The sequence below is a fragment of the Malaclemys terrapin genome, chromosome 1 (genome assembly GCF_027887155.1).
Source record: "Malaclemys terrapin pileata isolate rMalTer1 chromosome 1, rMalTer1.hap1, whole genome shotgun sequence".
Lineage (NCBI taxonomy): Eukaryota > Metazoa > Chordata > Testudines > Emydidae > Malaclemys > Malaclemys terrapin.
Window position 1 is genome coordinate 199552852 of NC_071505.1, and position 15371 is coordinate 199568222.

Consider the following 15371-nt stretch of genomic DNA (forward strand, 5'->3'; position numbering starts at 1 on the left):
GGTCCATCTAATCCAGAATCTTGTGTCTGGCCAATGGTGGATTTTTAAAAAAAATGCATAAACTTACTGTGATGCTGTGTACCTTGGGGGAACACCCTACACACCCAGGTTCATCTTTATGAAATGATTGTGTGGTATCCAATGCAAAGTTTGTCATGTTGGGTGTCTTCGGAAGGCTCTTAATGCACTGAGCATGGTTGATATTGTGATGTTATAGTAATTGTTACAGTAATGTTATAGTAAGGTTATAGATTATAATTTCATGTTGTCAAGGCTGCTTCCCCACTCTGAACTTTAGGGTACAAATGTAGGGGCCTGCATGAAAACTTCTAAGCTTAACTACCAGCTTAGATCTGGTCCGCTGCCACCATTCCCAAGTGGATTCCCTTCCCTGGGAAGCCTTGAGAAACTCTTCACCAATTCCCTGGTGAATACAGATCCAAACCCCTTGGATCTTAAAACAAGGAGAAATTAACCATCCCCCTCCTTTCTCCCACCAACTCCTGGTGGATCAAGATCCAACCCCCTTGGATCTAAAAACAAGGAAAAATCAATCAGGTTCTTAAAAAGAAGGCTTTTAATTAAAGAAAAAAGGTAAAAATCATCTCTGTAAAATCAGCATGGAAAATAACTTTACCGGGTAATCAAACTTAAAGAGCTCAGTGGACCTCCCTTTAGCCTCAGGTTCAAAGTACAGCAAACAGAGATGAACACTCTAGTAAAAGGTACATTTACAAGTTGAGAAAACAAAGATAAACTAACACGCCTTGCCTGGCTGTTTACTGTCAAGTTTGAAATAGGAGAGACTTGTTTAGAAAGATGTGGAGAACCTGGATTGATGTCTGGTCCCTCTCAGTCCCAAGAGCGAATGAACTCCCAAACAAAGAGCACAAACAAAAGCCTTCCCCCCCCTCCCCCAAGATTTGAAAGTATCTTGTCCCCTTATTGGTCCTTTGGGTCAGGTGTCAGCCAGGTTACCTGAGCTTCTTAACCCCTTACAGGTAAAAGGATTTTGGAGCCTCTGGCCAGGAGGGATTTTATAATACTGTACATAGGAGAGCTGTTACCCTTCCCTTTATAGTTATGACACATGTATATAGTTAGGAGGCTGAAAATGTATCCTCATGGCTTAAAGTAAGCCCATGCAAAAAACAACAACACTTTATGGAGAACACTCTTCTCAGCAATATCCTATTTGTTAAACTTGCAGGAGTACTGATTGCAACTGCAACATTTTACAGTGGGATAGGAGCCTCCCTAAATCGTGGAAAGATTTGATAATCTAAGAGCAGACTCCTTCAATGAAGGGCAAGGTGATAGTGGGAGTTAGATCTTCCAAGTGTTTCCCTCTTGAGCATCATCTCACTGTTGCCCAGGTTCCTCTTCAGCCAATTGCGGTGCAGAAAGAAAATAAATGTTGAAATCTCAAAGATTACCACAAAATGGAATTGTTGTCCTCCAGTCACCACCAATTTTTTTTTATTTTGTTTCTCTTTGGAATAAAATAAAAACCTTTTAAATGTTTTCATGAAATAAAACAGCAGTTTTCAGGTTGAAAAGGTCAAGTTTTCCATCAGTTTCTCTCTCTTTCTCTCTGGAAGTGACTGGACAATCCACCCTGGAGCTCAGAAACCTTTTTAACAAAAACTTCATCAAAACTGACATGTCTTTGCAAAACATTTTGGCTGTGATGAAACAGCATATTTTGACAACAAATTCCCCACATGGCAAGTTACTGTGAAAGGACATGATGTTCTCAGGCATCCCTAGTCATAACTGTTATGTCCATATGTAAAATAAAATAAACCCCCCCCAAACTCCTTCCACTGCTTTCCTCCTATTTGTATTGCTTTGGTTTTGCTTACAAGCCTTCCCAGCTGTCTTCCACTAGGCTCCCTGTGTCTTTACAAACACTGTACCGAAAACAGTCTCTCTTTCATCTTGTCCAAAATGGCATTGTGTCTTTTGTTGCTCTATCTCATTACAAATTGATTTGCAATTTGCTATTACTATCACCCTTCGGTTTGTTTTTGACATTACTGCTTTCTAAGTAACTCCCTCCCTTTGAATTAGGTTTCCTCAAAGGTTGTTAGCTTGTGTTTTTCAAGGTTGTATTTCACTTTGTTATTTCCATCCAACTTTTTTAATCTCTCAGGGTCCCTTTATGTTGTGTTGTGTTGCTGCACCCTCTAGTGTCTGCAACAGCTGCAGATTTAACTAATTTGCATCTTATCCCCTCTTCCGGACTGCTGATAAAGAGGTTAAATAAAACCAGACCTAAGACTGCTGCATACAACAGTCCAATAGACACTTCTCAACATGATACACTGTTGTCCATTTCTTACCATTTTAATCATGTTATAACGCTTATATACAAATCAATTTGAATTTGTTTCCAGTAATCATTTTGTGGGACACGGTAGGAAATGTTTATTACAATTTATTATATCCATTGTATTCCTATTGCTGCAATACCATCTTAAATGCATGAGTGTGATTTTTCCCCCCCCCACCACGGCTGTATATTCCTGCAACATTAAATAACCTGTAGTGTTCTTACCAGAGAATATTCTCAGTAGGCCCTGGAATGCCTTTTTGAGGAAAGGAATAACTAAGGTCAGTGACTTTTAGTAGCTTCACACAGCTATCAAGTCTGCCAGCCACAAAAACAACCAGGGAAATCCCCTGCAAACAAAATAGTATCTATAAATTAGCCATCTTCTCACTCCTTCCATGAAGCCAGACTTCCTTACTTCATAGTAATAACTACATGTAAAATCTAATTATTAAATACTTTTACGGCCAATGAAATATGACTTCCATACTGGTTAGGCTATCTCCATGAAACATATATATACCAAAAATACTGTGGAAAATATTGATGGCTAATAAAGATTAATGATTCACAAATGCTACCTTTCTAATTAGTCTTTTTGAAACTATAAATTGTTGTGTTTGTTTAAGGAAAAGCTCCGAGCTATGGCCAAGATAGTCTTCCTATCACAGTCACTTTGCTTTGATTTTGAAGAAAACTAATATTGTATCTTTGAAAAATATTATATTGTTATTCATTTTAAATCTCATTTAGGAAAGAAAATGTAATCAAACATAAACATACAGTACAAAACTGATCACCCCAAATAAATGCCAACACTCCAAAGCTGTCTGCTTTTTGTGCTGGCCTTAACAACCTTGCTTTTTGTCTTGGTTGGAGGTGTCAGTCTCAAACCTACTTACTCGGCTTTTAAAGATACAAGGTTATAGCAATCTTATCATTTGTTCTTCCTATTAATTTTACTTTCATGTGCAGCTGATTAACTAATCTGTCAAATGATTACTACTGTGTGTACTGGTTGGAGCTGTCTGGTGACCGTTTAAGTCTTCAGTACTAACTTATGTACATTGAGGTTGTGGTCATTCACATGAATGAGTAGTTTTACAAATTGTATTCTGATTATACTTTTTTTTTTCTTTTAGGGTAAAAGTTATCCCTTTAAGGGTGCATTTCCTACTATGTGGAACCCTTTTGTCATCTTAGATTTCAACAATCTATGGAGGACGATGGATGAAATGGGAAAGGAGGTGTGTAGAGGCTCAGTTATCCAATGCAGTTAGCCCTTGTGTGGGATTCAAAGGTGTGATGTTAGCACATGTTAAATGACACATACTAACATGTCTTAATAGTCTAGTGTAGGCAAGGCACACTGCCTTTAACATATGCTAAACTCCTTCCCCAGAGGCTTTAACTAACTTGACCAGCTAAGTATGTGTTAAAGGTGATGTACACTGGTTCTCACTATACTGTTGAGCTAGGAGTGTTTAAAAAGGAAAGTGCAGGTGCTTCAAAACACTAAACAGGGGAGCTGTAGAATTACACACTTTGTAAATCCAGCACAGCATTTTACCTCACTAGGCAACATTTTAGTCTATTTTTTTTTAATCTTCTGCTCAATCCACTTTATTTCTGTTTAAAAATTGTGTAAATTTCCAGCAAGAACATTTAACAGAATTCTGAAGTTGCAGGTGAGCTTGTAACTGTAGTCTTGCATTGTTATTTTGGAGGCACTAATTCAGTTTCAATCATAATACATTTTCTATTACTTGGCTTCTAAGACTGACTCTCGTCTCAGATATTTTTTCTACCCATAAGAGTTGCGCTCTTGCCTTTAAAAACCCCCTCGGTGTTTTTAGAATAAATAATACTAAAATAGCAAAAATATAGACTGATCAGAGAAAATTATTCAAATATGTCTTTTCTTTAAACAGTTTGTTTTAAAAAAGAGTCTTAAATCACAGTCTGTATCTTCTAATTTTAATGTGAAATCAGTTGACTCAGTTAAAAATTAGTCTGTGTTAAGAGACAAGTTTACTATTGTAAAAGGGAGAAGGGCTGGTGTTTTTCAGAAAAGCAGAATTTTACTGCCTTGGCTTGACACTGACGCTTGAACGTCCATGGCTCATCCTCATTAATATGACCTTCAAAGTTCACTTCACTGGGAAGAAGAGCAGAGGGTTCTAAATGGTGATCAGGTTTGATAACTATAATAACTGAGCAAATACACAGTGCAGCCCATTATTTTCCATACGTTATTTTAACTCAAATAAATAAGTGTTCTCACTAAAAATGTATGTAAGAATTCTGCCTATAAAGTTAAAATAGAAATAGGCTTATCTGGAATAGAAAGCTCAGGTAAGTGCTGAGAAGAAACCTTTTGTCCCAATAAAAATGATTAGTATAAATCTGGGAAGGCATAATTTCTGGATCACTTTTCTAGTCCCGTCCTTTATACCATTAAGCCAATTCCTGAAAAAAATCAGTGTGTTGATGGAAGAATGCTTCCGTTCAGGTTCAGGTAGGTGGTGTTCCTGCACAAACAGAAAAATCCTTTCTGTCCATGTATGCTGCGTCTACCCTATGGGGTTGTGCCAGCATAGCTGCACAATGTAGCTGTGCCAGTCTAGTGTATGTAGTGAAGACATATCCACAGTGTGCAATTTTGTTACTGAATATTCGCTGTTCTTATGTTGTCATAGATTCCTAATGAAGCCCCATGGAAGGCACCACATGCAGAAGAATGGGACAAAATGTCTATGCAAGATTTCATAGACAAAGTTTGTTGGACAAAGTAAGAATCACTTTAATATTAAAGTGTATAAGAGGTTATAGTTGGATAGTGCTGCAGGCCAACTGTGCAGAGCAACAGCTAAGTACAGGAAGTGAGGAATAGTATTGTCCCATTGAAAGTGCCAGGGGTAATTGGAGTAGGCGGATTCTAATTATCCCCATTGAAATTTGACCACAGCTAACACTACTTTTGCAGAAATACGCCAAGAGGTTTAATGACCACAAATGAACAGGATATTGGTTTTACATTTTAATCTGAAAGACAAATACAGTGTTCACTGACATTATGATGGGGCATTGAATCAGTGCTAACTCTGAGAGAGAGAGAGAGAGAGAGAGAGAGAGAGACCTACCAAATCACCAATAACACTTCTTGCAGCACTTGATGTTTTTCTCTGGAGGCGTCCCATCCAAATACTGCCTTGGCTTGACACTGATGCTTGAACGTCCATGGCTCATCCTCATTAATATGACCTTCAAAGTTCACTTCACTGGGAAGAAGAGCAGAGGGTTCTAAATGGTGATCAGGTTTGATAACGATAATATCTGAGCAAATACGCAGTGCATCCCATTATTTTCCATACATTATTTTAACTCAAATAAAGATCAGATGAAAACGTAATGTTTGCTAGCATTGAAACCATGGGTAACATCTCTGCTTGTTATATACTCTATTTAATTTGCTGATGACCTGCTTATAACTGGATTCAGCTGTCTGTGTATCAGGCCTCTTTGGACAAACTGAAAAATATCCGCTTGCCTCATGCACTAAACTTGGAAATTATGTTGTATGTATCTTGGGCATTCCAGAAATCAGAGACAGTTAAGTTCAGATATGTAGTTTTTAGATATCTATTGATAGCTAGCAGCACCCTTAAATCCTGGAATTTAATCTGGCAGCATAGCATCTAGGGATATTATAGTTTTAAGAACAAACAAACAGCACAAAACAGTTACAGACTTGAATCTTCATAGTGGTATTGCTTCATCGTGGCAAATTTGTAGCTTTTCTGTTGTTCTTGTAAATAGTTTTTGTGCACAAAAATATTATTTGCTTTTGCTTTTTGGTGAGTCTAGTGTAATGCTTCCAGGTCAGATGACAGGAGATTTAACAAGACTCCGATTTTGTAATTGGTTTAGTCGGAAGTTCTGAATGTTTGGCAATAAAACAGATATGCTCTGGTGTAGCCAGGTTCCTGTACTGAACTTTGGATGAGATATTGCCTTCAATTATTTAGTGTTAGGCCAGCTGATTTTCTACAATCACTATAAGAATTCAGTATACAGTCCTGAGACTGAGACTGAATTACCTGAACACCCAAGTGGCCGCTTTTGTTACCACTGTACCTTATATAGCACGGAGGTACTGACAATACTGCTTGTTGTTATGCATACATCACATTAATTTTTATTTCGCCTGTAACTCAAGAACAGTTTGACTAGATTTCATCATACATAAGAAATTTATAGCCTGGTGCTGCTCTAAAGCAGACCCATTTCTAGACCCATTTCTAGAAGTACACTATCAGAATTACTAAATAAACTACACCCAGGAGCTAGAACCAGGATGAGCCTACAGCTCTAGAAACAGACCTGTGCCTGCTTAAGCTAAAGGAAGTGATTTGCTACCTTTCAGCTATAAAATGGACACTTAATGTTCTTTCTAAGCTTCAACCGGCCACTAGTGGCCACATGCTCACTGTGGGTATGTCTACACTACGGGATTAATCTGAATTTACAGAATTCGAATTTTGGAAACAGATTGTATAAAGTCGAATGTATGCGGCCACACTAAGCACATTAATTCGGCGGTGTGCGTCCATGTACCGGGGCTAGCGTCGATTTCCGGAGCGTTGCACTGTGGGTAGCTATCCCATAGCTATCCCATAGTTCCCACAGTCTCCCCCACCATTGGAATTCTGGGTTGAGATCCCAGTGCCTGATGGGGCAAAAAACATTGTCGTAGGTGGTTCTGGGTACAGTCTCACCCCCTCCCTCCATGAAAGAAACAGCAGACAACTGTTTCACACCTTTTTTCCTGGGTGAACATAGCAAACGCCATACCACGGCAAGCATGGAACCCACTCAGCTCAAGACAGCAGTCATGAACATTGTAAACACCTCGCACATTATTGTGCAGTTTATGCTGAACCAGGACCAGAAAAACGAGGCGGCGACGGCAGCGCGGCGACGAGAGTGATGAGGACATGGACATGGACACAGAATTCTCTCAAACCGCGGGTCCTGGCGCTTTGGAGACCATGTTGTTGATGGGGAAGGTTTTATCCGTGGAACGCCGATTCTGGGCCTGGGAAACAAGCACAGACTGGTGGGACTGCATAGTGTTGCAGGTGTGGGACGATTCCCAGTGGCTGCGAAACTTTTGCATGCGTAAGGGCACTTTCATGGAACTTTGTGACTTGCTTTCCCCTGCCCTGAAGCGCCAGTATACCAGGATGAGAGCAGCCCTCACAGTTGAGAAGCGAGTGGCGATAGCCCCGTGGAAGCTTGCAACACCAGACAGCTACTGGTCAGTTGGGAATCAATTTGGAGTGGGCAAATCTACTGTGAGGGCTGCTGTCATGCAAGTAGCCAAAGCAATCATTGAGCTGCTGCTACGAAAGGTAGTGACTGTGGGAAATGTGCAGGCCATAGTGGATGGCTTTGCTGCAATGGGATTCCCTAACTGTGGTGGGGCGATAGATGGAACCCATATCCCTATCTTGGCACCGGAGCACCAGGGTACCCAGTACATAAACCGCAAGGGTTACTTTTCAATGGTGCTGCAAGCACTGGTGGATCACAAGGGACGTTTCACCAACATCAACATGGGCTGGCCGGGAAGGGTTCATGACGCTTGAGTCTTCAGGAACACTACTCTGTTTAAACGGCTGCAGCAAGGGACTTACTTCCCGGACCAGAAAATAACGGTTGGGGATGTTGAAATGCCTATAGTTATCCTTGGGGACACAGCCTATCCCTTAATGCCATGGCTCATGAAGCCATACACAGGCAGCCTGGACAGGAGTCAGGAGCTGTTCAACTACAGGCTGAGCAAGTGCAGAATGGTGGTGGAATATGCATTTGGCTGTTTAAAAGGTCGCTGGCGCACTTTACTGACTCACTCAGACCTCAGCCAAACCAATATCCCCATTGTTATTGCTGCTTGCTGTGTGCTCCACAATCTCTGTGAGAGTAAGGGGAAGAAGTTTATGGTGGGGTGGGAGGCTGAGGCAAATCGCCTGGCTGCTCATTACGCGCAGCCAGACACCAGGGCGGTTAGAAGAGCACACCAGGAAGCGAGGCGCATCAGAGAAGCTTTGAAAACCAGTTTCGTGACTGTCCAAGCTACCGTGTGAAAGTTCTCTTTGTTTCTCCTTGATGAAAATCCGCTCCCTTTATTGACTCATTCTCTGTAGACAACCCACCCTCCCCCTTCGATCACAGCTTGCTTTCAAAGGAAATAAAGTCACTATTGTTTAAAAATCATGTATTCTTTATTAATTGATTATAAAAAGAGGGAGAGAACTGACAAGGTAGCCCGGGTGGGGTTTGGGAGGCGGATCAGAGGGAAGGAAAGGGCCACTAAAAAAAGGTTAAAATAATGACAGCCTTTTGCTTGGGCTGTCCACTGGGGTGGAATGGGAGGGTGCACGGAGCCTCCACCCCCGCGTTCTTACACGTCTGGGTGAGGAGGCTATGGAACATGGTGAGGGGGGTTATACAGGGGCTATAGTGCCAGTCTGTGATCCTGCTGCCGTTCCTGAAGCTCCACCAGACGCCGGAGCATGTCTGTTTGCTCACGCAGCAGCCCCAGCATTGCATCCTGCCTCCTTTGATCTTCCTGCCGCCACCTCTCATCTCGAGCGTCTCTCCTCTCCTCACGTTGGTCCCTTCTGTCCTCATGTTGGTCCCTCCTGTGCTCACGTTCACTGGCATCTTTCCTATACTTTGAAACCGTGTCCTTCCACTCATTCAGATAAGCTCTTTCATTGCGAACATCTCGTCTCGCGTCCTCTTTTTCCAATGCCTTATCTGAGATAGCCTTCGGGACGGAGGAGGGAGGCTTGAAAAATTTGCAGCTGCTGGAGGGAGGGAAAAAAGGAGAGAATTTTTTTAAAAGATACATTTTACAGAACAATGCTTATACTCTTTCACGGTGAACAACACTATTAACATTACATAGCACATGTGATTTCTGTGCAAGGTCGCATTTTGCCTCTTAATATTGAGTGCCTGTGGCTTTGCTGCTAGAGATCACAGACGCAGGTCCAGGCAATAGAATTCGGCTTGCATGCGGCCATGGTAAGCCATTGTCTTTGGGCTTCTGTGTCCTCCTTTCCCACATACCAAGCAAAGCCTGTTGAGTGCTGCGGTTTTCCTGTTAACCTTCAGAAGCAGAAAACAAACTAACCCCCCCCTCCATCCAATTATCTGGGATGATCACTTTATCCCTCGCCCCACTGCGTGGCTGGTATCAGGGAAGATCCCTGCTAGCCACACGTGAAAAGCTTAGTGTCAATCCACCCCCCCTCCCCACGCTTGGCTTACTACAGGGAAGGATTTCTTTTCAGCCATAGGCAAACAGCCCAGTAGGAAGGGCCATCTCTGTCCCCTTAATTAAATTCCCATATTTCAACCAGGTTACCATGAGTGATATCACTCTCCTGAGGATTACACAGCGAGATAAAGAACGGATGTTGCTTGAATGCCAGCAAACACCGGGACCATACGCTGCCAGGCTTCGTCATGCAATGATACCAGATTACTTGCTTCTAGCATGGCGTGGTCAAGTGTCCTACCATGGAGGACGGAATAAGGCTGCACTGCCCAGAAACCTTCTGCAAAGGCTTTTGGAGTACTTCCAGGAGAGCTTCATGGAGATGTCCCTGGAGGATTTCCGCTCCATCCCCAGACACGTTAACAGACTTTTCCAGTAGCTGTACTGGCTGCAAATGCATCCCAAGTCCTCAGGGCAAATTAATCATTAAAAAACGCTTTTAAACCATGTTTTATATTTTAAAAGGTAAACTCACCTGAGGTCCCTTCCATGGGGTCATGGTCTTGGGTACTGGCTTGGGAGGGTACTTCACTCAGGCTGAGAAAAAGATCCTGGCTGTTGGGGAGAATGGAGTGCTGTGTGCTCTCCGCAAGCTCGTCCTCCTCCTTCTCCTCCTCTTCCCCATTCGCAGACTCCTCAGGTGTGGCTGATGACATTACCCCCGCCTCGGAATCCACGGTCAGAGGTTGGGTAGTGGTGGCGGCCCCCCCTAGAATTGCATGCAGCTCAGCGTAGAAGCGGCATGTCGGCGGCTCTGAGCCGGAGCGACCGTTTGCCTCCTTTGTTTTCTGATAGGCTTATCTGAGCTCCCTTGACTTTCATGCGGCACTGCTCTGAGTCCCTATTGTGGCCTCTCTCCATCATGCCCTTGGAGATTTTTTCAAAAGTTTTGGCATTTCGTCTTTTCAAACTAAGTTCTGCTAGCACTGAATCCTCTCCCCATATAGCGATCAGATCCAGTACCTCCCGTACAGTCCATGCAGGTGCTCTTTTTTGATTATCGGCCTGCATGATTACCTGTGCTGATGAGCTCTCTGTGGTCACCTGTGCTCTCCTGTGCTGGGCAAACAGGAAATGAAATTCAAATATTCGCAGGGCTTTTCCTGTCTACCTGGCCAGTGCATCCGAGTTCAGATTGCTGTCCAGAGAGGTCACAATGGTGCACTGTGGGATAGCTCCCGGAGGCCAATACCATCAAATTGCGGCCACACTAACCCTAATTCGAAATGACAATATCGATTTTGGCGCTGCTCCGCTCGTTGGGGAGGAGTACAGAAATCGATTTTAAGAGCCCTTTATTTCAAAATAAATGGCTTCGTTGTGTGGACGGGTGCAGGGTTAATTCGATTTAATGCTGCTAAATTTGAATTAAACTCATAGTGTCGACCAGAAGTGTGAATGGGTGGAATTCCTACCCTAGCCTTCCACACAATACAGTTGCAACAGGCTCTTGTCCAAAACTTTCCTATGGTTTTTGCCTTTATTTGTGCCTTTGGAAATGTAACATAAATAACAAAATCCTAAGGCGTCTAACTGTACTGCAATCAGTTATCCATAGATCTTGCCGAAAGAAGTCCTGAAGGGGAAGATCCCTGGGAATAAACCATTTTAGACAAATTCTATGGAGAATAAGTTTGAGCAACAATAGTAAATGCTACTGACTTAAGTGTGTATGTACTGTCTGTAAGAAAAGCATTCAGGTATCCAGTAGAGTATACTATGGCATAAAGGCCTTCAGAGAGTTTCTCATTGGTATCATCATCCATGACAACTGAAACAGAATAAGAGTGAATGAAATGTTACTTGAATTGGACAATGTGCATTTTCAAAATGTTTGGTAGGTAACTTCAGCATAGTGTTTGTTAATGCATGGTGTAGCTCAGCCATCTTTGATATACATAGTTATAGGTGATCCAGCCTCTTAAATTGGAAATGAGACCCTGTACAATCTTGCACAATATCGTACAGTACCAGGCAAGGAGAGTCACATCTTTCTAATCTGTGATGGAATTTGACTTGACATTTTACCTGAATTTTGACATAATTGTCAGCCTGTCTTAATTCCAAGATGCTTTTCAGATTTCATATGTGCATCTAAACTTGATCTGCCATGTGCAATCAAAAGTTAGGTTACATGCCATAGCAGTTTTCCTATCCCTAGAATGCAATGGTCCAGAAGGGTAATCCTCCATTCTTTTCTTTTGTCTGACAGATTGTGCAGATTTGCTTTAGTTTGCCATTTCATGCTGAAATAGCATTGTGTGCTAATGATTGAAACCAAACAGCCATTTCCATGTGAAATAATAGATGAAATTGTGGTGTTGAAATACCAAAAATAATGGCAAAGTGGCAAAATATTATGGAAAAATTAGATCATTGCCTAAAAGTATATTTCTAAAATATTAATATACATGTATTTATTCCTCCATTAAATATAATAAAACCTCTTTCAGAGCTGATCATATTTACAAAATATATAAATAAGAACTGAATAAATGCCTGTTTCATCTGAACCTTTTTATGGCTCTAAAGGAAGAGAGGTAGAATCTTTATAGGCACAGATTGCATGCAATTTCTCAGTGGCTAACAGAGGAAATAGCATGAAGCCACTAAACATGCACATGTGGTAGTATCACATTAGCAGGGGTGATCAATCACTACTTCAAAGAGCTTCAGAGCCCAACACTCCCACTTTACACCTAATCTTCTCAAAGGTATATAGTAACTGATTATAACAAAGGATTATAACAACACTGGCACAAGGAATCTTTCTACTAAACTGAAATGCCAGGTTTCATCTTTGTTAAATTGCTGCCTCCAGAAGTGGCTCTCTTCTCAATGACATGGATATATCATGGACAAGTATCTAATCAGTAGCTTAAAATATCACATAGCACTAAAAAAATCCCCCACTAGTCCCTACAGGATTACTTCTTTTATTGCTTACTTTATTGGCGAGCGCTGGGCACCCAGTTAAGATGCTGATAAATGGTTGAAATATGGTGGTCAAAACATGCAAATGATCCTGCATCTCAAATTGTCGTGTTGCTATTGCAGCGGTTGCCCATATACAAATATTCCCGGGCTGTCAAGGACAGTCATAAAAGCAGATCAAAGGTCAAGCCTCCCTGGAGGGCAACTCCATTCTTAGCCTTTTGCTTCAGTGGAAATGTCTGTTCATTAAGCAGATGAAGATGCTGTTTCTGTGAAGAATTGAATTTAAATGTGCTTAAATGCTTTTATTTTTTAAAAGCCTTTTTGCTTTAAAAAATGTTTGACTAAACAAAAGAGAAAATAGTTTAAAACCAGGAGTTTTTACTGGCTTTGGAGGTTATTTTCTGGGTGGCAGTTGACAAAAGCAGTAACCGCAGAGACCCATGTGGTGTTACGCAGCTAAAATGAGCATCTTCTGCTTGGAAGACAGGGGACTTCCTTCACATGGCTTTAATACACCTATACAAATGTGCAATGTGAGGACAGAGGGAGTAACTGAAGTTCAGTGAAAGAATGTTTACTTCTGCCTGTATTCACACATCTTTTAACCCAACCTGAAACCTTGTACAGATCTTTCATCTCTAATAATTCTCAGTAGATTTGTCATCTCTTAAATCAAAGCACAAACAGTAAGAGAGAAAACAATGATCAAACTTCAGACCCAGTCCACTTTTAGTTGTGACACTTTTCTACATGTATGCTCATCGGCAGAGGCCATTGCACATGCCCAGGGTCCGATGCACAACATAGTTACATGGCTGTGCAAATGACATCACGATTTCTCCTTTATTGTCAATCTGCCTCATAAATCTGCTCAAGGCCTTTTCGCCATTCTGCTTTTTTCCCAACTCCCCCCAGGCTGTTTCTTTGTTCTGTGTGTCCCCATAAAGGGGAATTCTGACTGATTTCCTGCATGCTGCTTCTCTGAAAAGGACAGAGTAGGAGGCAGCTGGGTGGCAATCCATCCAAAATGTGGACAGAACAAGGATGAGAATGATCACCACCCACCTGGACCTTCTCTCACAGTCTCTCCTGAGCTTTACTGTCGTCATAAACTCCTCTATTCCTGAAGGGTTCCGGAGCTTATACAGCAGAGGAGACTGTGGCTGGCTGAAGGAGTGGGGAGACAGGTACAGTCAGCAACAGAAAGGACTGCTTTCAGAGTAGCAGCCGTGTTAGTCTGTATCCGTAAAAAGAACAGGAGTACTTGTGGCACCTTAGAGACTAACAAATTTATTAGAGCATAAGCTTTCATGGACTACAGCCCACTTCTTCGGATGCATACAGAGTGGAATAAATATTGAGGAGATATATATACACACATACAGAGAACATAAACAGGTCTTACCAACTCTGAGAGGCCAATTAAGTAAGAGAAAAAAAACTTTTGAAGTGATAATCAAGCTAGCCCAGTACAGACAGTTTGATAAGAAGTGTGAGAATACTTACAAGGGGAGATAGATTCAATGTTTGTAATGGCTCAGCCATTTCCAGTCCTTATTCAGTCCTGAGTTGATTGTGTCTAGTTTGCATATCAATTCCAGCTCAGCAGTCTCTTGAAAGGACTGCAGGTCTCATGGGTGACATGGTGGGGGGGGGGAGCGGGTGGGATTGGAGGAGTAGGTAGCTGATATGCAGAGCTTTAAAGCCCATTAGAGCTGTCTGGCCTTGCTCCATTGTTCCCAGAATCTTGAATGACTGACAATTGTCTCCAGAGGTTAACAGAAGAAAATAGTGTTAATATCACTGACAGAGGAGGATTGCGAGGCTCCTTTCTTTCGCTGTTGCTAGAGAACAGGACTAGGCGTTGAATATCATCTTACTGCTTTTATAGTAACATACTCTCTTTACTTTGATCCCATGTGCAGTGCTAGCAAGAGGTTTGCAACGCTGTTTGTGAATGTGGATGTCACCTCTGAGCCTCACGAGGTCTCTGCTCTCTGGTTCCTGTGGTACGTGAAGCAGTGTGGGGGGACAGGCAGGATATTCTCCACCACCAACGGTGGGCAGGTACAGTAAGCTGAAGAACACAGCACATTTCTTGGCAGAAGCCCTTTAAACTTGTTTATTTTGTTTGTTTTTAAAAGGAAGGACAAGAATCACGTAGACACTGTTCACTGCTGCATTAACAGGGCAGCCAAACTCCCATAGTTTTTACTTTACATAGAAACAGTAGGTACCCTTGATTTCAGTATGAATAGGGTTCAGGTTGTATCAATGTGGAAGGCCATTCTTGTGGTTCAGGCACTGGAGTGGGGATCAGGAGATCTGGGTTCAATTCCTGACTCTAACTTTGGGCAGATCACCCCCTTTCGCTTAGTTCAGCCTCTGAAAAATGAGACTATTAGTAATACTTCCTGTCGTCCTCACAGGCTAAATATATGAGAGGTACTTAAGTAGTGTAAGGTGATGGGAACTGCAAAAGTGCCTAGATAGATACAGACTAATATTTGAAACACAACCACCAATAGCTGGGTAACTAAAATCAAATCTTTCCAATGTTTGTAGTTCATAAGGCTATTAGAGCAGTCTGATGAAGATAAAGGCCTGTATTTATGTATTATATAACCCTAAAATGTGTGTGAAGTGGTGTATTTAATGCAAGTAACACACATGAAGAAAAGGAAGAATCGGCTAATGTTCTTGCACGAAATGAATGTACGTTTAATTGCACTCTACTATATTGAAATG

The 15371-nt window shown here is 41.8% G+C and overlaps 1 protein-coding gene across 1 annotated transcript in view; it reads left to right on the forward strand.

Moving 5' to 3' along the window:
• Positions 1-15371, forward strand: part of LOC128823303 (amine oxidase [flavin-containing] B-like) — an 82784-nt gene that overhangs the window by 48987 nt on the left and 18426 nt on the right. Inside the window, exons 4-6 of the mRNA XM_054005547.1 lie at positions 3478-3582; positions 5035-5126; positions 14549-14690. Coding sequence (XP_053861522.1) covers positions 3478-3582; positions 5035-5126; positions 14549-14690 — 339 coding nt within the window. The remainder of the gene's footprint in view (positions 1-3477; positions 3583-5034; positions 5127-14548; positions 14691-15371) is intronic.